General features: G+C 52.8%; 1 protein-coding gene across 3 annotated transcripts in view; it reads left to right on the top strand.

The window, feature by feature from the left end:
* Dock1 (dedicator of cytokinesis 1) overlaps nucleotides 1–23,171 on the top strand; it is a 407,862-nt gene that overhangs the window by 314,316 nt on the left and 70,375 nt on the right. For all 3 annotated transcript variants that reach the window (XM_048338032.1, XM_048338033.1, XM_048338031.1), the window contains exons 30-31: nucleotides 19,128–19,206; nucleotides 20,502–20,602. In XM_048338032.1, coding sequence (XP_048193989.1) covers nucleotides 19,128–19,206; nucleotides 20,502–20,602 — 180 coding nt within the window. The remainder of the gene's footprint in view (nucleotides 1–19,127; nucleotides 19,207–20,501; nucleotides 20,603–23,171) is intronic.

Here is a 23,171-nt window from a genome sequence, read left to right as displayed (position 1 = left end):
TCTCTCCACTGCCACCCTACTGGGAGCCAAGCTGCCCAGTCCTCCCCTCGCCCCTCTCGAGCCCTGCCTGCAGGCTCAGCCTCTTCCTTTGGTGTCCATCTGTCCTTTCACATACCGGGGCCACTCGGTCCTACCGGAACCCCCCCCCCTCATTTGGGCACCCAAGGCCGCCCTGATCCTGAGCTACTAAAAGCAGCCCTGGGTCGTCTCTCCTCTCAGCCTTTTCCCATTCCGTCCCCTCGGCTGGATATCGCGTGTCAGCATCACGGGAACTCCATGTCCCCTTGCCAGTGCCAGCCCTGAGCGGGGCGGGAGAGGTCTTCCTACCGATGGCAGCCCAGCCCTCTAAACCCCTGGACGCTCTTCTTCCTCTCTTCCCAGGTGATGCCATCAAACCCACTCCCCGGCCCTGAGTATAGCCTAGAACCCTGACACTCACGGGCAGGCACAGTCTCCTAAATAGGTCTGTGACTCAAAGGCAAGGCGGCACAGAACTGCTAAATAGTAGGCTGGAAGGATGTGTGTCTGCCTGGTGCCTTCAGAGACTTTACGCACCAGACTATAGGGAAAAAGTATTTAAGCCGTAGCAAAAAGAAAGAAAAGATTAATGGTATTTCCAAGATTCACATCTGTTATTCCCAGAGCCTCTGTCAAATGAAATATTTGTCCAACAAACTCATTTCTTATTTCGTTACTGTGCGGGCTGGCTTGGGACATGGCTGCAGCCTGACGGGGTTGACCAGAGCCGAGGGCTCTGGAAGGATGGCGTCTTGAGTGAAGGTCACTGTATCCTCACACGCCATCTGCCTCTCGTCCTCCCTGCTCTCCTCCAACCTGCCCCCAGAAGACACTGCCAGGGCTTCTCCTCTCCTCTTCCCGACTCAGTCTGCCCTTGGAGGGGCCCTTGGGCTCGCTGTCCTGTGCTATATCTGAGGAACGCATTCACCCGCCGTCGGAAGACTTCCCCCCGAGAGAAGGCCCCTCAGGGCGACTTCCGGGTCTCTCGGCTCTCTTTGGCTCCCCGTTGCTGGCTTTGAGCTGGCGTGCCTTTACATTTGGTACAGGCCCGTGGGTGTTGTTCCTTACAAGACTTCCTCCAATGGGCAGGCTGATGTGCGGTTTCGTGGTGTTTATACAGAGCACCTTTTATGGCCTGATGGTTAGAGCTCTGAACCCTTGGAGAGAAAATGACTTGCCCATGCCTGCAAATGTTGAAATGAAACATTTCCCTTAACTCAGAGGCCTCCCCCCCACCTCATGCACCTGTTTGCACACACTTTGATGGAGGCATTCGATCACATACATGACATGCCTCCAGTAATCCAGGTTCCTAAAGTTATGCCTGGTTTCAGCAGGTTGCCAGAGGGCGGGAGGCCATGCCTTTGGCGTGGGCATACTTGGTGTTTGCGGGGTCGTGTGTCGGTCTGTGTCTAAGTGTGATTAGATGTATCGTCCTTCTCAATTACACAGAGAAGGAGGGAAGAAGAAATCATGGAGGCCCAAAGCCAACAGCCTCTTGGGAGTGAGTGGCAGCTCCCCGGGGTGTGTCCCGGGAGCTGCACTGGCGTAGCACCTGCCGATTTCTGCTTGGAACAGAGCCTGAGGCAGGCCGAGTGGCGTCCGTGAGAAGTGGAGTTGGGTCAGTGCTGAGTTTCCCTCATCTCTCCCTGGCCTCGGTGCTGCTGGCTTTCCTGATCGTTTCAAATGGCCACGTAGATGGATAGATGTGGCTAGTCGTCTATTCTCTGTTGCTCTAACAAAACAGAATGCCACAGACAGGGACAACTGTCTATTTTTTTAACAGAGGTTTCTTTGGGGAGCCATGGAGGTGGTCCAAGTGGTAGAGCGTCTGCCTGGCAAGCACAGGAGGCCCCAGGAAGCACAGGGTGAGAAACATGGCTGACTGAGTTTGCCCCAGTCACTGTGGGCCCCACCCTTCCTCAGAGCCCAGAGGTCCTACCTCCAAAGCCTCAGGGATTCTGTTTCCACCCTCCCAATCCCCCTCCCTGCGGATCAGCTTTGGTGAGGATGTCCACAGAATCGCAGAGCTCTATATACCGGACTTCCTGTATAGGCTTCCTCTGGCAACTAGAAATCGCAAGGTGACAAAACCTCAGGCCCTCAAGTCACGAAGAGCTACCTGGTAGAGAAGCACGGGCCAGTGAGGCTGTCTGTGGTCACAGTCTTGAACCAGGGGCTCGCGCCTTTCATACTAGCTACTCAAGAGGCTGAGGTCTGAGGATCACAGTTTGAAACCAACCAGGCAGGAGAATCTGTGAGGCTCTTAGCTCCAATGGACCAGCCAAAAAGGGTGGAATTGGAGCCATAGCTCAAGCGGTAGAGTGCCAGCCTGGAGTGGAAGAAACCATCAATAGCATAAGACTGTGAGTTCAAATACCAGCACCAAAATAAAGTAAAATAAAATGAAAGTAAATAGGAATGGGCTTTTGAGGTCTCTCTCTGTGTTGTGCGTATTTTGGGTCTACATGTGAAGCTTCGATATGTGTATGTGATGAAGTGATTACTACAGTCAAGTGAATTAACATCTGCTTCACACACTTACATTTCCCTATTTATTTGTTGTTGTAAACGTATCTAAAAATCTCCTCTCTGAATTCTCAGCACATGATGAAATACTGTAAATCATAGTCCTCAAGCATTAGATCTAATTTATTGGTCCCACAGAGAGACAGCTTTGCACCTGCGACTGGGTCTCCCCACCTCCTACTCCTGTACCTGTATTTAAAATTTGGGGAGGAAGGAGGTAATACCATTTTTTTTTTCTTGGAAGGTCGTAAATTAGGTTGGGACAAAGACAAAGCCTGGTGTATGAGTGGACTTTCCTATGGATTTGAGTAGAGTATTAAAACCACAAGGCCCTGGCTTAGTTTCTTCTTCATTGCCATATTTGAAAACAACAGGTTTGAGTTTTTATTGAGGTTCGCTATTGGGTCTCTTTCTCTGGGATTTTGAGTGGATTTAGCCAAGACCTCTGCCCTTGCTTAGCTCAGAAGGGTTGAGTTCAGGAGAGGTTTGACTCTGCCTATGAAACACCATCCATCGCACAGATGAAGGAGTTGGCAAAGGAGACCCTGCGCCACCAGTCCACCTAACTCCTCCCGGCTCGGACACGCCCCTCCCAGCTCGGACACTCCCCTCCCAGCTCGGACACTCCCCTCCCAGCTCAGACACGCCCCTCCCGGCTCAGACACGCCCCTCCCGGCTCGGACACACCCCTCCCAGCTCAGACACGCCCCTCCCGGCTCGGACACGCCCCCTCCCAACTCAGACACGCCCCTCCCGGCTCGGACACGCCCCCTCCCAGCTCAGACACGCCCCTCCAGCTCAGATACGCCCCTCCCAGCTCAGACACGCCCCTCCCGGCTAGGACACGCCCCCTCCCAACTCAGACACGCCCCTCCCGGATCGCACACGCCCCCTCCCGGCTTAGACACGCCCCTCCAGCTCAGACACGCCCCTCCCGGCTCGGACACGCCCCTCCCGGCTCGGACACGCCCCTCCCAGGGGCCTGCGGCTTGCACCTGTGTGAAACTGAAAAAGCCACTCCATAGCAAGCACACAGACCTCCGGACCTGGGAGCTGTCGGCACAGAGCAGAGGATTGTCCCCCGAATAACCAAGTACCTCGCCCTCAACCTTGTCCTCGGGCTGTCGTTAGCTAGCTAAAATAAGCTGATTCATCTGTGTACTCTTGTGTCATCTTCCTGGATTATTTCCCAAAACTTGACAGACCTTAGTAAAGCTATTTTGAGCCTTTGCTGACAGTTTCTCTGAGCCCACATTGTGTATTTTAGGCATTTCAGTATTAACTCTGGGACCTCATTAAGTGCATATTTTTGTTTAAGCCTGTGGGTATGGATAGAAGGACATGTATTGTGTTCCGAAGTCAAAAAGCCCAGGTTAAAAACAACCTGGCTTTTGAAGGATAATGTCCAAGCAGCATCCGCGTTGGGGCCAGCAAGCCAAGGTCCAGTCGTCCGGAGCCTCGCGCACCAAAGCACTGACGCCACGGGGCTGTTCTGAAGTTTGTTGTGATATAACACCAAATGGATTCGATAAAATCAGAAGGTTTTTAAAGAAGAAAAGAGGTTTGGTCTGCTTGCTGTGTTTTTGCTGGGAGTTGTCATCCATCCAGTTTGTGGGGGGGGGGGTGTCTTGGTCCTCTGGTAGAGCACTGTCCCTGCGCTGACCTGGAGCAGCTGATCAAGGAGGTGAGGAGAGCAGGGTACCCAGAGGTTCGAGCCCTGGTGTGAGTGCCACCTTGGCTGCAGCTTCTCTGGGGTTGGGATCCTGTCAGCAGTCGGGTCAGTTGAGACAGTGAGTTTGGCCAGCTTTGGCTCTCCTTGGGCACTAAGTCTTTCAAACGTTCACCCGTATGTTCTGGGCATGCCACTCCCATGGTGCAAGCGGAGCAGCCCTTCCCCTGCCCTGTGCGTTCCTGGGACACTTGAGTTCTTGCTGAAGTCCAAGGGCGTTAGACGACAGCAGCCGCTCTGCTGCCAGGGACCCGGGAGTTGGCACCTGTGGGATTTGCACCTGGAGCTCTGTCTTCACTCTACTGAGGGATAAGCCAGAGAAAGGCCTTGGGGTCATAACCAAGTCACTGTTCCGAAGGGCACAGGCCCTTCAAGTCCCGGCTCATTCGTTCTCTCCTCTTGACTCACATGGAAGTAGACAAGGGCGTGACCGATCCTCGCTTGCTAGGATCAGCCACATACAGACCGGAATTGATCGGTGTACTTCTGGATCCTGCTCATCAACGAACACATATGTGGAAACCTGGAGCTTTCCCTGGAGAGGAAACTGCAAGGGCGCCCCGGCCCCGGAAGATGAAATCCTCTGGAGGGCCTGGCGTGCCATGGTCACCCCGTGAGTCCAAGTGTCCAGCCCCAAGGTCCCCTCTAACGAGCGCGCTCCCTCCACGCTCCCTCCAACTGCAATACAGCCGCCATGTCTCACTTTGTGTTTTGACTTTGAGTGGGCAGGTCTTCTTCTACCCCGATGCTAAGCAAACCTAGCCAAGCCTCGGCCTTCGTGGAGTTCACCTTGCACTTGTGCGGGGAGCTCAGACACGAGCCTGCCAAAGGGTGGCTGCGTTCTCTCTAACGCCTCTGGTGACTATGAAGTCACCAATGAGGCGAGCAGCGGGCTGGGCGCTGGGCAGGCTCGGTGCTCTTTCGGGGAGGCCTAGGGGAACACTACAGGGCCGGGCTGGCAAGGGCACGGTCCCCTCACCGGTTCGGCATTGTGAAGCGAGCTTCACCGAGCCCCCTGTGGAAGCTTCCTCCCTGGCTCCGATGGGGAGGCTACCTACCTGCCTCCCCCAGAACAAACGCCTTCCTCAAGGACAATACGATGGGAGGAAAGACAACGATAAAACCAACTTAGATTGCCAAAGGCGTATGGAAACAAATACCGATCACATCAGTAAGAAAATTGTTTCCATCCCTGATTTGCTTTCCCTTTAAATAGGACATTCAATCATAGCTTCACTATAAAATTGATTTATTGTGTTGAAATAATTTCCGTAGCAGGGGAACTAATTTGATTGTGTAGCATAAAGAAAATGTATGTGGGACAATGGGGAAGAATAGAGCCAAAATGAATCCAATATATTTTAATCTCTGCAATACAGATTATATTTTCAATTAAGAAGCTTAACTTGCGTGTGTTCGGCTGTCGGAGCTTTCCAGAGCTCTTCCGCGTGTGTTTATGGGTAATAAGTCACTTAACATTAAGAAGGTAGACAATCATTACCCATCATCACCCAGTTGCCTCTTGATAATAGCAAAGTCAATGCACATAGTTGCTCTGGCTTTATTGGGGTGATAAAGAGTATAGTAAGTGGAAAAGGGAACTATTATATTGGTAACTACAACATACTCCTCAGAACAAGGAAATCCTGACTGGCTACTCCGATTCATGGTCAGTTGAGAGGGTGGCTTTGGGCTGTCGACGCCCCCACTACGAGCAGGGCTGAGCTAAGATTGTGTCCAGTTGCACCTGTCAGGGCTTTGCTCCGTCCCTCTGACTGACCTAAGAGTTGCTCAATTATTCACAGCTTCATCGATTCCTACATTCTGGTCCATAGCCACTTGTTCTGGATCTCATTTAGTCTTTAATCACCCTGTGAGGTAGCCCCGTAAGCATTGGGTTTCTATAACAACTCTCTGGTTTATGATAGCACAGGGGTGAATGAGATGGAATCTGTGCCTGGTGTACTACACAATGACCTGCGTTCCTCAGTCTGCCGCCCTTTTTCCTCGCAGTATTAGTCTCTACTGGCCTTCCGAGGTACCCCTTTCCTCTTTATAAGATATATTTGATTCAGAATGGGACATGGGGGTGTTTGGGGGAGAGGGGAGGCCCAAGGGAAGGGGGGAGGTGAATGAAAAAAGGTAGGGTGAGTGAATGAAGTCATACTATGCAATGTGTGTGTGTGTGTGTGTGTGTGTGTGTGTGAAGATGGGGCTGGGCAAATTGAGAGGCTGGGTGGGATTGGGAGAGACGGGGAAATGATGAAAGGGATGACATGTATCAAGATGCATCATACTCACCGCCGATGTGTTGAACTGAAGTTGTTTAAAGATATATATATTTTTAAGAATGGCATATTAAAGAAAAGAAAGTTGAGGAAGATCGAGGAGATGGGGTGGGGGGGAGGAAGTCTGGCGGAAGAGCGGAGGCAGATGTGGAGTTCGCGCGCCAATCTATTTCCAGCCTTTCCAGGGGCAGACGGGGCCGCAGAGAGGGGCGGCAGGCAGGGGCCGGTGCCACCGCAGAACGGTTGTGTAAGGAGAACCAGATGCCCAGGGCCTCGCGCGCAGCCGCGTGGCTGGAAACATGTCAGGTTTGATAGCATCACATTGCACAGTGTGGGCCAGGATGGGGAGTAGGAATGAGGTCAGAGCCGGGGGAGGGAGGCCGGGGCTCTGGGGAGCACAGAGAGGAATGGGCTCGAGGTGTGCTGGGAGCAGAGCGAGCCCCAAAGCCGGGCACTGGGAGAGAAGCGACCCGAGCGAGGTGACAGCCCCTAGTTTAAAATCCGCCCAGACCGTGGGGATGCCCGACCGTTCTAGAACGATGCATTAAGCACTGAAGCAGGCCAGCCCTGGGCCGCCAGTCTGGGCTCCGAGTAGCCCTCCGCCTCCACGGGGATGGTCTCCTCTGGGTGACCCCGTCTCTGCAGCTGGCCGTGGACACCAGCTCATGGGTCGGGTGTCGCCTTTAGCCTTGCCCCACCCCGCAGACCTGGGTTCTGGCGTCTCACGCACGCAGCCTCCTCCCCTTCTCTCTGCATCCGCCACCCCCTCCCCCGCCACGCTCCCAACATCTGTTCCCCTGCCCTTGCCAAGGACACGGGTCAGCGTGCTCAGGCCATCGCGCCTGCCGGTCCCACAGGGGCGCTGGCGTTCCAGAGCCGTGCTTGCCGCCAGCCGGCGTGACCCCCCACTTGTGCTGGTCCCCTGCGCGGGGCAGATCTTCTCCCTCCCCCCCCCTTTCTCTTGTCTCCTGTCCAGTCCCCTCCTCTTCCCCAGAGTCCTCTCCTCCCCTCTTCTCTCTTCTGCTCTCCCCTTAGTTCAAGTTTCAAACGGCCCTCCCACGCTGGACGTTTTCCCCGTGACATCCCGGGTCTCTAGGCTGCACGGGCCTTTGCCCCCAGGGGCTGTGCTTGGACCACACACCCATCCTGGAAGTGGTGCCTCCACCCTGCCCCCTCCTCCTCTCCTTCTCACCGCTCTCTCCCACACGCAGCTCATCGCTCCGCCCTGGCACACGCGCGGTCCCCAGGCCCCTTCAAGTGAGTGGGGGGGACGGAGAGCCCGGGGGGACTTGTTCATCCGTGACGATGGGTCAGGATCGGTTAGGAAGTGGCGGCCCAAGAAACAAACCAGCCTCCACCACGGGGGTGTGAGCGTGGCCCGCCAGCTAAGAAGAGTTTTTAAAGGATCAGGAGAAAAACAAAATACTATTTTATCACACAAGCAAAGCACATGAAAGTCAAAGTCCCGTGGCCATGAATAAAGCTACGCTGGTATGGGACCGTGCCCGCCACGTACCTGTTCTCTAGGTCTACTCTGGCCAGGTAGCTACTCCACAGATCACATGGCCAACCAAGGCTAACCTAGTGACTATCGGGCTTTTCACAGAAAACATCTGCTCCTCCGTGGACTGAACCCTTCAGTGTATAATGAAAGCCTCATCGTAATAGTAGAAATACTATTTATGTGCTCTGATCAGTAATAATCCGTAGCCTATCACTCTGATATTAAGAACCTCTACGTGTCAGGTGTGTTATAGAGGTTGAAGAAATGGCTGACACATGGACCTTACCTTCCAGGAGACAGGGTCATAGCTCCAGAAGGACAGTGAGCCATGCAAAGTCCGCTCAGGTGACCCAGGTGGCTGGAGCTAGTGGAGGAGAAGCTGCCCTCTGGCTTTGGACTCACAGGGTTGTGGTGGTCGGATGACTTGGTCATTCGGTGGGGCAGGCCAAGAGTTCCAAAGATGTCTGCACCTCCTCCCAGGTGTGTGGTGATGTGTGGCCAAGGGAGGTGATGCAGAATGCAAGGAAATGCTAGGAAAAGAGAAGAAAGGGGGTTTTGTTCTCCCCTGGAGCCTCTAGAAGGAGCACAGCTCTCTGACACTTGAGTTTAGTGCCCACCCTCTATTTCCTAGTGTGTTTGAGTTCCTCGCCCAGCAGGTAGTTGGAAGACTTGCCTGGTCAAGGCTACTCCTTCACCTTTAGAAGAATGGGCTCCTCCTCTCTGAGGTTCTTGAGGGGATTAGCTGGTATCTGGCACCCTGCTGTTGCCCTACTTACTGGTTCAAACCCAGCTGTGAGAGAAGCCACTGGGCCTTCAGGTCAGGCTCCAGGCTCCGCTGTTGCCCGGGATGAGGTGCTGCTGAGAGGCAGGACCTAGCAGGAGGCTGCCCAGCAGAGCTGGTCTTGGTCTTGGAAGGTGGGAGCAAGCTCTCCCCGAGGTTGGCTAGGGGGGCGGGGGGGCAGGTTGTCAGGATGAGGTAAGAAACAGCAGCAGGAATGCAATGATGTTCTCAAGACTGTGAAGAGCTATGGCCTAGACTAGGCTCTGACTCACTGAGGCCCCTAAGGAGAAAGAGCTCCACCCTTGGGCCTTAGATGGCAGAAGCAGACGGAGCAGAAATACCCTACCATGAATGCAATCGACAAAAACGGGGCCCCGAAGGTGCCGTCGCTGTCCTCCGCCCGGCTCGTCCTTGCCACTAACCTCTCATTTTTAAGTCCTTCGGCCCCGTACTGGAAGTGAGAAATGCCTGGGCGGTGGGTTTCCCAAGGGGAGGCGGAGAAGGCAGCTTCCCCTCCGCCCCACCCAGGTTCCAGGGCGGGACTGTGTCCTCCCGGCCGGCGTCCCTTCTAATCCCGCCTGCCACGAGGCGGCTGGGGTCCCTCCCGCCTCCTCTCCACCGATGGATCTGTGGACGAGAGCCCCGTTCATTATTGGGGCTGGCAAAGGCCACTGTTCTGGTTTGGGTACGAGGTGCCCCCTTCCCTGCCGGCTTGGACTGACCGCAGCTAGCGGTGCTGTTGAGAGGGGACTGGCTCACAAGGGAGCTAACTTCCTCCATGATTGACCTCTGATGCCGTGGGGGGGTGCCTGGAAGGTGAGGCCCGCGGAGGTAGACGGCCGCCCGGGTGTGGCTCTGAGAGGCGTGTCTCACCCCTGAACAGGTGCTGGCGCCTCGCTCCAAGTTACAGCATATACTTGGGGCTCCTGACTGGACCTCAAGGCTCCCCCCCTTTCCTCTTCCCTGTGGTATGGGGTCCCCCTGCACCTTTCACGGGCCCGGTGAAGGGAAGTTGCTAGGCACCGGAGAGGATGGGAGAGATGGAAAACGCCCGCAAGTGCCAGCTCGCAGCTGCCTCTGACACCCAGGCCCGCGCTGGGCAGAGAACCTTGTTCTGGTGTCTAGCCCGTGGCAAGGAGCCGCCAGCAACTACATTCGTTGGCTAAATGATTAAAATGCCCTTGGGCAAGTCTCGAAAATGCACTAGGATTATTTCTAGGCACGCCTGGTCTATTCTGAGCAGGAAGTGACTTTTAAAGAGCATCTTTCCGCCTTTGTTCTGCGAGTCTCCTAAGACGTTCTGCCTGGAACCGTACAGCTCACTCAGGTGCTCGGCCGCTGGGCCATGGGGTGCGGGATGCGTGGCCGGGTGCCGTGGCTCCCGGAGTGGGTCACCAGGGAACACCCTAGGGCCACCCTAGGGCGCGTGCCACAGGCTGACCGCCATTCCGCGCCCGGCAACAGATCGCAGAGGTCTGCGCGCACGCGTGGTTGTCCACTCCTAACTCCCATCTGAACAGCCTGGGTCTTTGGGTGGAAAGGCGGTACTCGTTCTTATTCCCAAGCGGGTTGGACCTGAGTCACCGGAAGTCACCGGAAGTCACCGGAATAGGACAGAAAACGATGACTTCCCTTCTGTGGTTTCTGGAAAGTTCTATTTCCTTTCCTCCCCGTGTTTCTCTTTTGTATGTATGATCAAGAAACACACAGTATAAAGTTGCCACGTGGGCCGTCTCCAAGTGCACGCTTGGGTGGCCGCGATTCTGTCTGCCACGCGCAGCCCTCGACACCGTTTATTTTCACAATTCACCCAGACGAAACACCCCGTGTCCCCGGGCGGGGCATGCCTGAGCTCTGGCCGGCAGGTCTTCCCGGATCTCTGCCTGGGCCCGGGGGGACACCTGCCCACCCCGCCCATGGCAGATCTGCCCGTGGTGGCCCCTGACTCATCCACTGGAGATCAGGAGAAGGACGAGGGGTACCCTGCCGGTGGACCGGGCAGGTGTCTGTTGGGGTGCCCGAGGGAAGGGTCTCTTGGTAAGGTGAATCACTTTCCATGATTAATTTTGGGGCCTGGGCCACGCCCCTTGCCCTCCCTCACCGCCATGGAGAAGTCTTCCACCCTGGGTCTGCTGGTAGCTCTTTCTGACGCGTTTGTGCGAGGCATTTTTGCCCAAGGCCAGCCTCAGAGTGAGATCCTCCTCCCAGGATGGGATGGGAGGCCCATCCACCATGCGGCACTTCTTTGCCATGTGTCACCGTTCTCTTTGTCTACTAAATAGCTGGGATTATAGGCGTATGCCACCACACCAGACCTCTTTTGACTATTGTACATTACATGGCAGTAAACACAACAGCAGTGCAGAGTGATATCTTTTCAACGCACTGGCTTTCTTTCCTTAGGACATCTACGCGAAATGTGATACTCATCTTCCTGATGATTTCTAATGGTAAAGCATTTTCTGTATACTCGTTGGACATTTCTGTGTCTTCTTCTGAGAATTGTCTAGTAAGGTCTTTTGCCTACGTTTTTAGGTGGTGTGGAGGATTTACTTCAGTTTTGCATTTGCGTTACTTTAGTTCCATATATATCTTGAATACTAACCCACCATGACCAGATGGAGAGCTTGAAAATATTTTCTCTCATTCTGTAGGGTGTCTCTTTGAGAAAATGTTTGCAACATTAGGAGTTTTGAAATAGATTCTTCTCTTAGCCAGGCCCTGGTGGCTCTGCCCTAGCTACTCGGGAAGCTGAGATCTGAGGATCTAAAGATCAAGGTTCAGAGCCAGTCCTGACGGACAAATCCAGTACGCTCTCATCTCCGGTTCACCAGCAGAAAGCCAAGAATGGGGGCGTGGCTCACGAGACGGAACACCAGCCATGAGCGGGAAAAGCTAAGGAGAGTATGAGACTCTGAGCCCAGCACAAAATGAATTAGTTAATTTAATTTGATGTGCTTCGTAATGAAAGCTGAAATAACACCGCGTTAAGCCACCTTTGGGGTGCTTGCAGCACAAGCACAGGGGACCTTCCGGCTGGGACTTCCGAAGGTGTTCATCCTGATATCTGGCGCCTCCACTTCCGGGGTGCAGGTGGGTGGTCACCTTCGGTAGTCCTTGCACGTACCTTTGTCTTTGGATCAGTAAGTTGCATTTTCTGATAACTTAGAAACAGATTTGGACCTGTCCACCTGCCACCCACCCCAACAACAACAACAACACAGCCACGAAACAAGAATGAGAAATCCTCCCAAAAAAAACATTCACAGGGAATAGACAAGGAGTACGCTTGCTCAGCACTGTGGGCAAGTAGCCCCCCGGCCCTCCCCAAATGAATGAGTGCGGCTTTGTTCTAATAAACCTTGGTTTATGCCGCTCTACACGCATTGCTATGAAAGAACAGCACCCACAACAGGGAGATTGGGCCACCCCTCCACCCCACCCCCAGTTGGGTTGGAGACCGAAAGCCGCTCTAAGTATTTAAAGAAGGTCTGTCTATAAAGGAGACTAGGAGAGCGGTAGGGGCCGAGGACACAGCCCACCACGGGCTGAGCGAGGCTGGCGGAAGGACACCGATGATGGGGCTGTCTGCTTCGGTCTGTGGCGGAATCGCCTTATGACAGCCCCCTGCGTCCCGGGCCCCCGAGTGCGAGCTCTCAGGTGATTCCCGCAGGGCACACCTCGACGGCGTGGCTGGTGCGCACGCAGCTGAGGCTCGTGTGGAGGGGGCCGCGCCTCGTGGGGGGCTTCCCCGCCTCGGGGAGCTCAAGCCTCGCGGTTCACCCTGTCCCTCTCACAGATGGGTCCACACCCACACCAACCCCATTCCCTACCGGCAGAGAGGTCCGCCCCACGCTCCTGGTCACTCCTGTTCCCAGGGGACCCTGTGAGCCTCCTTTCCAGAAGGTTCTAATGGCCTTGGCCCCGTGACACCTTCCCACCCTGGAGGTCTTTCTTCAAAGCCTCATTTTATGCACGTGGGGAGTCCATCCCCGTCCAGGTCACAGGGCAGGAAGCGACTGACTCCGTGTAGTCACAGACTCGAAGAAAGTTCCAGCGAGTGTGGGTGGTGCCGAGGGGCTGGTCAGCGGAAAGGGGACACGCGTTAGCGCCTGCGCCCGCTTCACTGAGTGTGGGTCTCCGGGTGTGTTTCATCCGTTCGCCTTAAACTGTCCCTTTTCCTGGCACTGCTGAATTAGGCGGAAACCACTTGAAGGCACATTTCCAACTGCTGCTGCTTGACTCATTGTCCTGCAGGGACGGAATCTGTCACTAAATTCGTTTCCTTTTTTTTTTTTTTTTCCCTATCCATTTTGGGCAAAACATTTTGTTAAAAGGATGTATTTTCCCCCAAAGCAGCTTGTTTTAATGCCAAAATATTTAAATGCCCTCCTATTGAACTGTACAATCTAATTATGTAACTTAAAATAAGTTTAGAGAAGGAATAAAACAATTCCTCCCAGCTTCACAATTTGAGAAATGAGCTTTGAGTTTCACTAGAAGCTCAACGCCTGACTCCATGTTTCCCCCCTCTTTAGCAATAAGGACCTCGTCATGAGTTTTATTGGCATCGAACTCTGGGTAACAAGAGATGGTAGACAAGCCGGAGGCTCCGTCAGAACGGAGTCGTTTAAGAGCGTGCGACTGTGCCAGGAGCTTGTAATAGTTAAATTGCTTTCTGATTACTTTCCACTTGCTAAATCCCCTTCTTCCCAATTAACACATAATTACTTAGGACAGTCCTACCTATATTCCACACATCGCTGTAGCCCATCCCTCTGGGAAGCCTTCGGGGCGCTCTCCTGTAGGGACTGAAGTGTCCCCTGACCTTTTCTGTGCTGGGGTAGAGTGGTCACCAGATGTGGGGGTGTCCCCGGGAATAGGGTGCCTTGTTGAGGGTCCTGGGACCACTGCAGACACAATTGCCCATCTGTCAGCCACGCCCAGCCCGTGTCCCAATGCCCTGCCCGCTGTTCTTCCCCCTCCCCCAACCGTGGCTTGGGATGGTAGAAAATGTCGGGGGTGGTGTCTCCTTTCTGTCTTCAGCCCCAAAGTTAAGAGCAAACTAGAACTCTCTCATCCTGAAGTCCAAAATCCAGTGGGATTGGTTGTGGGACTCGAAGTCCCAGGGAGCTCAGAAGTGCCAGTGTCCACATCTGTTGGTGGAGAGAAGGAGAATCTTAGAGAACTGAGCAACTCTTTGGGTTTGTGGTAGTTGCTTTCTTAACTTGGGGGTGGAGCTACTGGGGCTTGAACTCAGGGCCTAGTACCCTCACTTCTCACTTGGCTTTTTCACTCAAGGCTGGCATTCAACCACTTGAACCGCAGCTCTGCTTCTGGTTTTCTGGTGGTTATTTGGAGAGATGAGTCTCACTGCCTAGGCTGATTTCAAACCTCCGTCCTCTGGTCTCTGCTTCCTCAGGAGCTAGGGTTACAGACACAGACACTTGTGCCCAGACTGTTCTAACTTTTATTTTGAAATGACAAATAAATGTATGTCTTCATGGGTTGTAATATGATAGGATGATAAACATACCTCTGGTGGAATGGTTAAATCAAGCTAATTAACATCTGCCACCTCCCATTGTCAGCATTTCTTTGTGCTCTGGAACGACTCTCTGAAAGCTGCATAGCTGAATGTTTTGCATGGACATGAAGCTATTGACTGACAGATACCATTAGATTAGCGCTACAACTTATACAAATGTATAAACGTGTCAACTATAATTAAGCTCATTTGACACAGACAAGATATAACCAAATGTTGTTTCTAGTGGGCGCTCACCAGGATTCATGATCCAGACCAGCGAAGAAGGAAATTAGGAACGGTTCTGAGTTCTGTGAGCATTGGAATGCACTGGCTCTATCTCCCAGTGACCTCCACAGTTCTTTAGGTGTGTGATGTGTCTGCTTCTACCTTCCTGGAAATAGAATAACTTGCCCCAAACAGAGAGGTTCTTGTCTTTCCATTGGGCCTTTCGAAATCAAACTTGCAGACATCTTGACCTGGTGGCATTTGGGATCTTTGAGGGATAATATGATTTGCTTCTGACCCTTTCTCTTCCCGCTCCTCTTATTGATCTATACATTTGATTTTTATCTTCTAAAATTTATATATATATATATCCTTATAAATATATCCTTCCATAGATGGATTCTAATGTGGACTTGTCTTTTGTCATCATGATTTTTGACCATTTGGAACAGCATCCATTAAGGTATTTAATTCTCACACCATTAGGTTGGTTTTGGAACTCACCTCATTCTTCTGGCTCAGAATAAGACCTCAATTGTTTGGCTCACAGGGTGATTGATGTCTTCCTCTGGTGCCCCTGGCTTTTCTGGAAGACTAGAATCACACCTACCTGTTCTATTTTCTTTCCACTTTCTCACGCTGCCCTGTGTCTACCTCTACACCTGAACCCTGATGCTACACACTACAGTGCTGACTAGAGGGAAACTGGCTGCCTGGAAGAGTTCCTTCCTCCTACCTCAGCAAGCTAGCGGGGGGGGGGGGGGGTACCTGCTGAGAAGCCCAAGCCCTTGGGCCTTGGCTCACAGAGATGTGTTAGTGTAGTTGCAGTCTAACAGCAGAGCATTTCGGAATGTGCACAGTGATGGCAAGGGGTCTTCTTAAATGCACTGGAGGAACGTAATACCTAAAAAGACAAGATTATTGTCATCCAAGGACAAAGCACCAAAGATGAGACTAAAGGAAGGAGATCTGAAGGTGAGGAAAAAGGGGATAGCAATGCCTGGACATAAATACCAGATGCCTAAGGAGAACTTGGAATAATGAGAACCTAAGGAGACCTAAACCTTATCCAAAAAACTTACGCAGAATGCAAGGATTAGCCAAATACCATAAGCCTCTTTGTGTCCCCATCCAAGACGAATCACAGCCTGGTCTTCCGGGCCCGCTCTTCCATCTATCCATCCATTCATCCATTCGTCTACGTCCGTCCATTCATCTCCTCATCCATTCCTGCGATAATCTCCCAGTGAGCTCGTACCACGTCTGGGGTGCTGCGTAGGCATAGAAGGCCTTCAGGTGAACCGGCAGACACAGAGCCTACGACTCCCTAACACATCCACACAACGGTAGGTGTGGGGCTTCTCTAGGATGAATTCTTACAGTGTCTCTGGAATAGATAGGGCAGGCAAGGGTGCCAAGGCCATTTCCACCCACTCTCCCTGCACCCCCCCACCCCCACCCAAAGCCAGCCGTCATTTTGCCGTGTGGAGCCCAGTGGAAGGGAATCCTTTGGTTTAATCTAGGAAGGCACCCACCATCTGTTCGGTCACGTGGCTTGGCCCGCAACGCCTTTCCCGCCTCTGGATTGCAGGAAGCAGATCTAATATGATTTTCTTCTTTACGTTCCATAGTTTGACGTTTATTAGAACTAACTTACAAATTACAGTGATTAATAAATAGTCTTACCTATCATAGTCTCCGTTTCTGTTTGCCTGGTTAACTAATTGATTTATTGTCAACTGGACTCAGAGTCATAGCTAGGTTTTAAACCCCAACCGGGGTGAATGGCAGGACGTGATTTCTGGGTGTCCTGGGTGGCACTGTACTCGTGACATATGGTATCTGGGTGGGCTACACTGATGATGGTTTTTATTCGATCTTTACTTTTCCTCATGCAACTCACAATCGTTGTTGTTGTTGTTTAATCCTGGCTTTAAAAAAAAACATTGTTATAAGGAATCTAAATTATAGAATCTCTCTCTCAGCACTTTTCTTTCTCAGATGACAGTTCATTAAAAAGCTTTTGTTCAGCCTTCATTGTATTCCAGCCTGACATGGGATTTTTGTTGTTGTTCGTGTGTGTGTGTGTGTGTGTGTGTGTGTGTGTGTGTGTGTGTGTGTGTGTGGTGGGAGGTCCTCCTAGGGCTTGAAATCAGGACCTGGGCACTGCTCAAGGTTACTGCTCTCCTGCTTAAGCCTCAGCTACACTTCTGGCTTTTTTGGTGCTTCATTGGAGATAAGAGTCTGACTTCAAACCACCGTCCTCAGATCTCAGCGTCCTGAGTAGCTAGGACTACATGCGTGAGCCTCTGGCACCTGGCTTGTTGTTTGTTTTCTAAAGTCGTTTTGAGAAATATCTTTATTTAGCCAGCTGAATTTGTTCCAGAGCTTAATTAGAAATAGCACATTACAACTATTTGGGCACTATCTGGAGGCAAAACAATTACCCTGTGATAATACCGTAAACTTGTCATTATCGTTGTAGAGGGCCGGGGACGGTGTCTTCTGGAAGCCCAGTGTTCTTGAGCTTCCTGTGAGACCTCTCCTAAGGACTGGGAATTGTCCTCCGCCTGCACTGCACGTGATTTCAGATTCCAGGGTTCTTGCAGTTATGTCCCCAGAAACGGTGCCGGCTGTGATGGCCAAGGAGGCGGCCTTCTTTCTCCTCTGTGCCCCAGAAGCTGTAGTGGGGGGACAGGAAGCAGTAGTGGAGGGAGCGGAGGAGGGTTATTACATGGCACGGGAACCTTGGGAAGAGCGAAGGTGGCATTGGGGTGAAATGGGAGAGAAATGCGGGGAGGGAGAGGTGTAAATAATCGCCCGTGGATTTGGCGTTACAGGTGGCTGGCAGCCCATGGTCTCAGGGCTGGACAGGTGTGGTCTTTCTTTCTATGAGCTCTCCTGCCTTGCAGGAGGTTTTTTGTCTCCCGTCTGGGTTTCCAGGTGTCTCTGAAGTGACTACAGGAGAGGATGGCTCACAGCTAAGGACACAAATACAAAATGGAGTCTGGCATGCCAAGCTTTTATCCTGCCTTCAGTGAATGCTTGGGGGGAGTCAATGGCACTGAGCAAAAGCAGCTATGAAGCACCTGTTACAAAGATGCCCATGCGGTCTGTGTTCAGCTGTAAAAGAATATCAATAGCCATCCTCATCCGTTACCAAATTCAGCCGTAAGGACATTTCTTCACATTTAACCGGGCGTCTGATTTACAAAATCTGACAGCCCTGTGGCTGACATCTGTCACTGCCCAGTCCTGGCCCTAGGGGAATGGGCAAGGCAGAGGTTCTCATAGCTTTCCATGAACAGTCACTTAAAGACACACATTCTCCCATTCTGGCCTTGTGCGGATGTCCCCAGAGAAAGATTCAGGTTAGTCTGCCTGCAGGTTTTTCTTCTTCAGTGGTGGAGACAGCAGACTCCGGGCAGGCCCTGCAACGCACCTGCTCGGGTGCTGTGTGTGGTACGGACACAGCCCCTGGGCAGCCAAGGAGAGGGTCCCGGGACGGAGCCCCAGGCACTAGTCAGTCACCTAGATTTTCCTCACATCCAGCTGTTCCTGCTGCTAAATAGAGGAAGGGTGATTAAGTGCATTATCCGTGACCCACTGCCCGTTCCTGTCCCATCTTCCCTTGTGCCAGACCTGGGGACCACTTTCAGGGAGGAAGCGGGGCTCTGCTCTCATTCTTTTGTGAACGCTTTGAAGGGTGATTTTAAAAAACAAAAACACAAACCCACCTGCTGAATGAGCAAGCCTGGGAAAGCCAGAGCTCCAGAGTCACTCGTGACAGCCCAAATGGTGTTCATGATAAATTGCTTTTCTATGATTACCTTGTCTGTTTCACCATCAAAAAGTAAAAGTCAGTGTGTTGAGAATTAGGCTTCACGTTGTATGTGATCCATGAATCACAGAATTAAAATCCCCGTGAAAAGTCTCATCCAATCACTTTTCCTATTGACTAAAGCTCTTTAATTTTCCCTTAACAATCGAACAGTGATGAAAATTAGTGCAGTAAGTGCAGTAGAAGACAAACGATGCAGCGTGAGCCACATTTTCCAGTACAGTCTTGTTGCACCCAACCATTCCCAGCCTAATAGTTTATGCACTACCAGCCCGTTCCAATTCACTGCATTAAGAAGCCATCCTAGCAAACATGATTTAATGATGTAACATTAAGACCTTGCAACTTTAGGAAAGGATTTTATTTATACCTTTTTGTTCCTCTTTTTTTAAAAAAAAATTGGAATTTCTTAAGTGATAACTTTCCAAATGTGATTTTTCAGAAGCTGTTATTTTGGTCTGTTCCCTTCATTCTGTAATTGCTAATTTTCTTGATTAATTTGGAGAACATCTGCATGTAATTCCATGTGCTTTTTTTTCCCCCCCCCAAATCTTCCAACTTTGCCTAAGACTTGGAAGCGTCACCCTCCAGACAGTCTGGGATCGCATCTAATTGAAATGCCAACCCCACAAAGGTGCAGAGCCTACGTATGTAATTATGTAATTTTCTCTTGATCTTTCAGAGTCTTCCTGAGAGCGATTAATCAGTATGCAGATATGCTGAACAAGAAATTTCTGGATCAAGCCAACTTTGAGCTACAGGTAAGAGAGGAGGTAGACATGACCTTTGTGGCAGAGTTGTGTTAACACACACAGCTGGTGCATGCCAGTCATTTGTAGTTCTAATCCTCGAACCTAATTGCTCTCCCATCGGATGCACGGAAGTGGAATTTCCTGAGGGTGCTAGGGGACCTTAGGAGTGACAGTTATGCCTCCAGGGTGTCTGCTCAATTTGCCAACTTCGGAGATGGAGTTGTTTCGGAGAAGCTACTGAGTGGGTGGGAAGAGGGACTCTCTGAGCAGACGGCAGGGAGGCTCCAGTCTCCGTGAGTGGCTGCCAGCACCGTCCCAAGTGTCCCAAGTGTCCCGAGGCACAGCGCGAGGGGTCAGCCGGAGGAAGAGCAGGGCTGCCTCGTACAACTGTGTCCCCAGCACTCCTTCTCGGCTTCATGCCACTCCCCACCTAAACCCAGGGTGGCCATCTGCTAGTCCCTCAGGAAGGCCTTTTCAGTACAAGGGGTGTGTGTGTGTGTGGGTGGGTGGGTGGGTGTGTGTGTGTGTGTAAAACACCACCCCAGGAAGGCCTCTGCAGTGCATGCTGTGTGTGCCTGTGTATGTACAAGTCCTTTTGGTGCATGCTCTGTGTGCATTTGTATGTATGTGAAATGGCTCCCATGGGTGCCGTGTGTAAATATCCCTGTATGGGGGGGAGGTGTAAGTGCGGTGTGTGCATATGTGTACTATGTATCATATCTCCTGAGTGCATGCTGTGTGTGCATGCGTGTGCATGCGTACATGTGAGTGTGTGTGTGTGTGTGTGTGTGAAACGCCTCTTGGATGTATGCTTGGGTGTATACATGCGTGCATGTGTGTATATACGCATGCCTCTTGCGTGTATGCTGTATGTATACCTGTGTGTTTGGAATGGCATACTCAAAAACTTAATGAAATATGCTTCTTCTGTTTGTTATTTATTTATTTTGATGCTGGTCCTGGGGCTTGAACTCGGGTCCTGGGCCCTGGTCCCTTAGCTGTTCTTCTCAAGGCTAGCATGCTGATACTTGAGCCACAGGTCCACTTTCAGCTTTTGGGTGATTAATTGGAGATAAGATTCTCACAGACTGTTTTTTAATACCTGGCCTGGCTTCTAACTGTGATCCTCAGATCTTAGCGTCCTAAGTAGCTGAGTGGGATTGCAGGCGTGAGCCAGCGGCACCCTGCTTGTGGTTCAGACATTTCTGAATAGGTGTCACTCAGATAATAATTGTCCCAGACCCTCTTGGGGTCCTGCATCAAGCTGCTCAGGAACTCAGCATCTTCCCACTTCTGCTTTGCAGCTCTGGAACAACTACTTCCACCTGGCTGTTGCCTTCCTCACACAAGACTCCTTGCAACTGGAAAATTTTTCGAGTGCCAAGAGAGGCAAAATCCTTAACAAGTAAGTGACTCGTCCAGCTCCAACACCGGGCAGGAGCCTCCAGCGCCATTAGCATAATTTTCATGTCCTCTCTAAGCCAACTGGGTACAAATTGAGATGTAATCACAGCGTAATGAAAGGGTGGTTTTAAATCATGAATCCAATATTGCCTTTTCTAACCCATGAATCAAGATCCAAAATTGCAGGATTCGTCCTGGTAGGCTCAAAGTCAGGGCCATTCGAGACGGTGAGCGCAACACGGAATTTGAGTTTCTGGAGATAATGACTTTTGCTGGGCCTGTTAGAATGTCATTACACGTGTGGATTTCTTTATTGCTGAGTTTCCCAATCCTTCCTGGGGAAGAAGAAAAAAGAGGATTCTGAGGCGATCCGTTGGCATTGATGGTATTGTCTTGCACCTCACGGTGGGATTCCGGCGGGTCCCTCTGGCTCCCACTGTCTTCCTCCTGGCAGGTCTGGGTGGACTGGTGTGAGCGTAAGTTCTGTGAAAGCCCAGCTTCAGCCCGGCCCCTCCGTCTGCATCTTACACTGCAGCAGCCAGGAGTCCACTGCCTGAGTTTGCTTCCAGTGTCTGGGGGCCACGAGCACCATGAGTCTGGGGACTAACTGGCACTGATTTCCCACTGATCCCCGTGGATCCTTTCCATCAGGACCCCTGAGAAGGTTCTGGAATGGCTCTCCTATTGCCAGGTCATCGTGTCTGAAACACCTCTCTGTGCAGTATTCCAACTGCCCAGGCTTTGCCAAGTCAGAGATTCTTAAGGAAGTCTCCCAAGGTGCCAGACACTCTGCCTCCCTCAGGCTCGCAGGGTCAACAAGAAGCAGATGATCCCTAGAGAGCAGGAGGGGTTTCGGCAAACCATGGACTAGGACCGAGCCTGGTGTGGTGCTCATGTACAGTTGTGACAAAGCTAATGCCTTCGTGGCGTCCACCCGCCGTCCGTGTTTTCCAGGTAACGTGAGGTGAGGCACAGAGCCCCCCGCGTCCCCGGCCGCTGCGGGACTCCAGTCCCGGCCGCTCAGCCCGCAAGGCTTGCGCACAAGCTGCGCGGGTGACCTTGCAGGGTGATCTGTGCGCTTCTCGCTGACGGCCAGCCTGCCCCTGGCCCGGGTGCCCGGCGCTCAGGAGAGCTGCCACCTGACCACGGCGGGGGCAGCAGTGCCTCTCGGTGCTGCCGGCGGTGCCACCGCCTCCCTGGGACCCGCACAGGCCCTAACGCCCCACCTCGGGCCCCGCAGACTCTTCCAGGCCGACCCCCCACCTGCTTGGTAACATAGGGAGGGACTCCCCTCGTCGTTTCCTGCTGTTCTTCCGCCTGAGCACACTCAGGACCACCGCTCCTGGAAGCTCAGGCCCCTGGTACCCATCTCGCAGGAGGAACTGGCTTCGGGGGGCCCCCTGCCTGGGCTGGTTGCGCACCCTGAGCCGCGTGCTCCCGCTGACTGTGGGATCCATTTGTTGCTAGGCACCTGCACGCCCCACCCCCAAGGTTGCCCACAGGAGAAGAGAGCTGCCGCCGTGAGGCTGGAGGCTTGCAGGCTTGGGGGTGCACGTGCCAGGGGCAGGGGCCTCGCCCCTCCCGGGGCGGGTCCTCCTGCTGGTACGCGGATGGCCCACGCGAAGACAAGGCTAAGTCCCGAACCCCTACCGGGCCTTAGCCGCCGGAGCAAGGCGGACTCAGAAGCTTCGCAGCCAAAGGAAATTACACTCGGCAGCCGGCGACTCCGTGCAGAGCCCGCGGGGCTTCTGGACCGGGCCTGGGGTGTCTCATCCCCACCCATCCAGTCTTCCCCGTCTACGTCTCCCATGGATTTCCCAAGAAAAAGACCCCCCCAGCATTTCAGTTGCCTGCCGTGCAGGATGGTTTGGGGGCCACTGGGAGCCTGGGGGGGGGCACTCTCCAAGATCAGGGGTCTGCAGACGGTCGGTGTGGACAGGCCATCGGGAGGGCCCAGCCTCCCTCTGCCTGAGCCTGCTGTGGGCGGTAGGCGGGGGGCGGGGGGCGGTGGGCGGTGGGCGGGGGGCGGGGGGCAGTGGGCAGTGGGCGGGGGGCGGTGGGCTGCCTTCAGGGCCGTCGGCCTTGGCTTCATTCTTCCTGTCTCAACAAACCCGAAACCCGTCGAAGGTCCATCCGGAGCTCTTCCAAATAGCAAAACCCGAACAGGAAACGTGTCCAGGCGTCCTGCTCAACACCTCATGTCTTCTAGGCATGCAGGTGCAGTGCCTAAAAATGCTCTGGTTTGTGTAAAGGTATCTGCCTGTGCTCCGGGTTCTTGGGGCTCAGGAGAGAAAGGAAAAGTGGGTCCCTCAGTGAAAACATTCAGAGGCTGCTGGAGGAGGCCAAAGAGCCAAACTATAAAAATCACAAGGAGAGGAGGACAGATGGGGGGTTGGTGACGGGTCCTGGCAGCTGGGACCCTGGCCCTCAGGGCACAGCCTGGGGAGCCCAGCGGCTTCCTGGCACTGTGGGCTTCATGCTGAGCCAAGGAAGCTGAGACGCCTGCCAGTTTGCCTAAGTGGAGATCAGAGTCAGCTCACAGCCCAAAGGGGACGTGGAGCCTCCGAGGA

This window comes from Perognathus longimembris, chromosome 2 (genome assembly GCF_023159225.1).
Source record: "Perognathus longimembris pacificus isolate PPM17 chromosome 2, ASM2315922v1, whole genome shotgun sequence".
NCBI lineage: Eukaryota > Metazoa > Chordata > Mammalia > Rodentia > Heteromyidae > Perognathus > Perognathus longimembris.
Note: the sequence above shows the minus strand (reverse complement) of the source record. Positions and strands in the feature narration are given on the sequence as shown.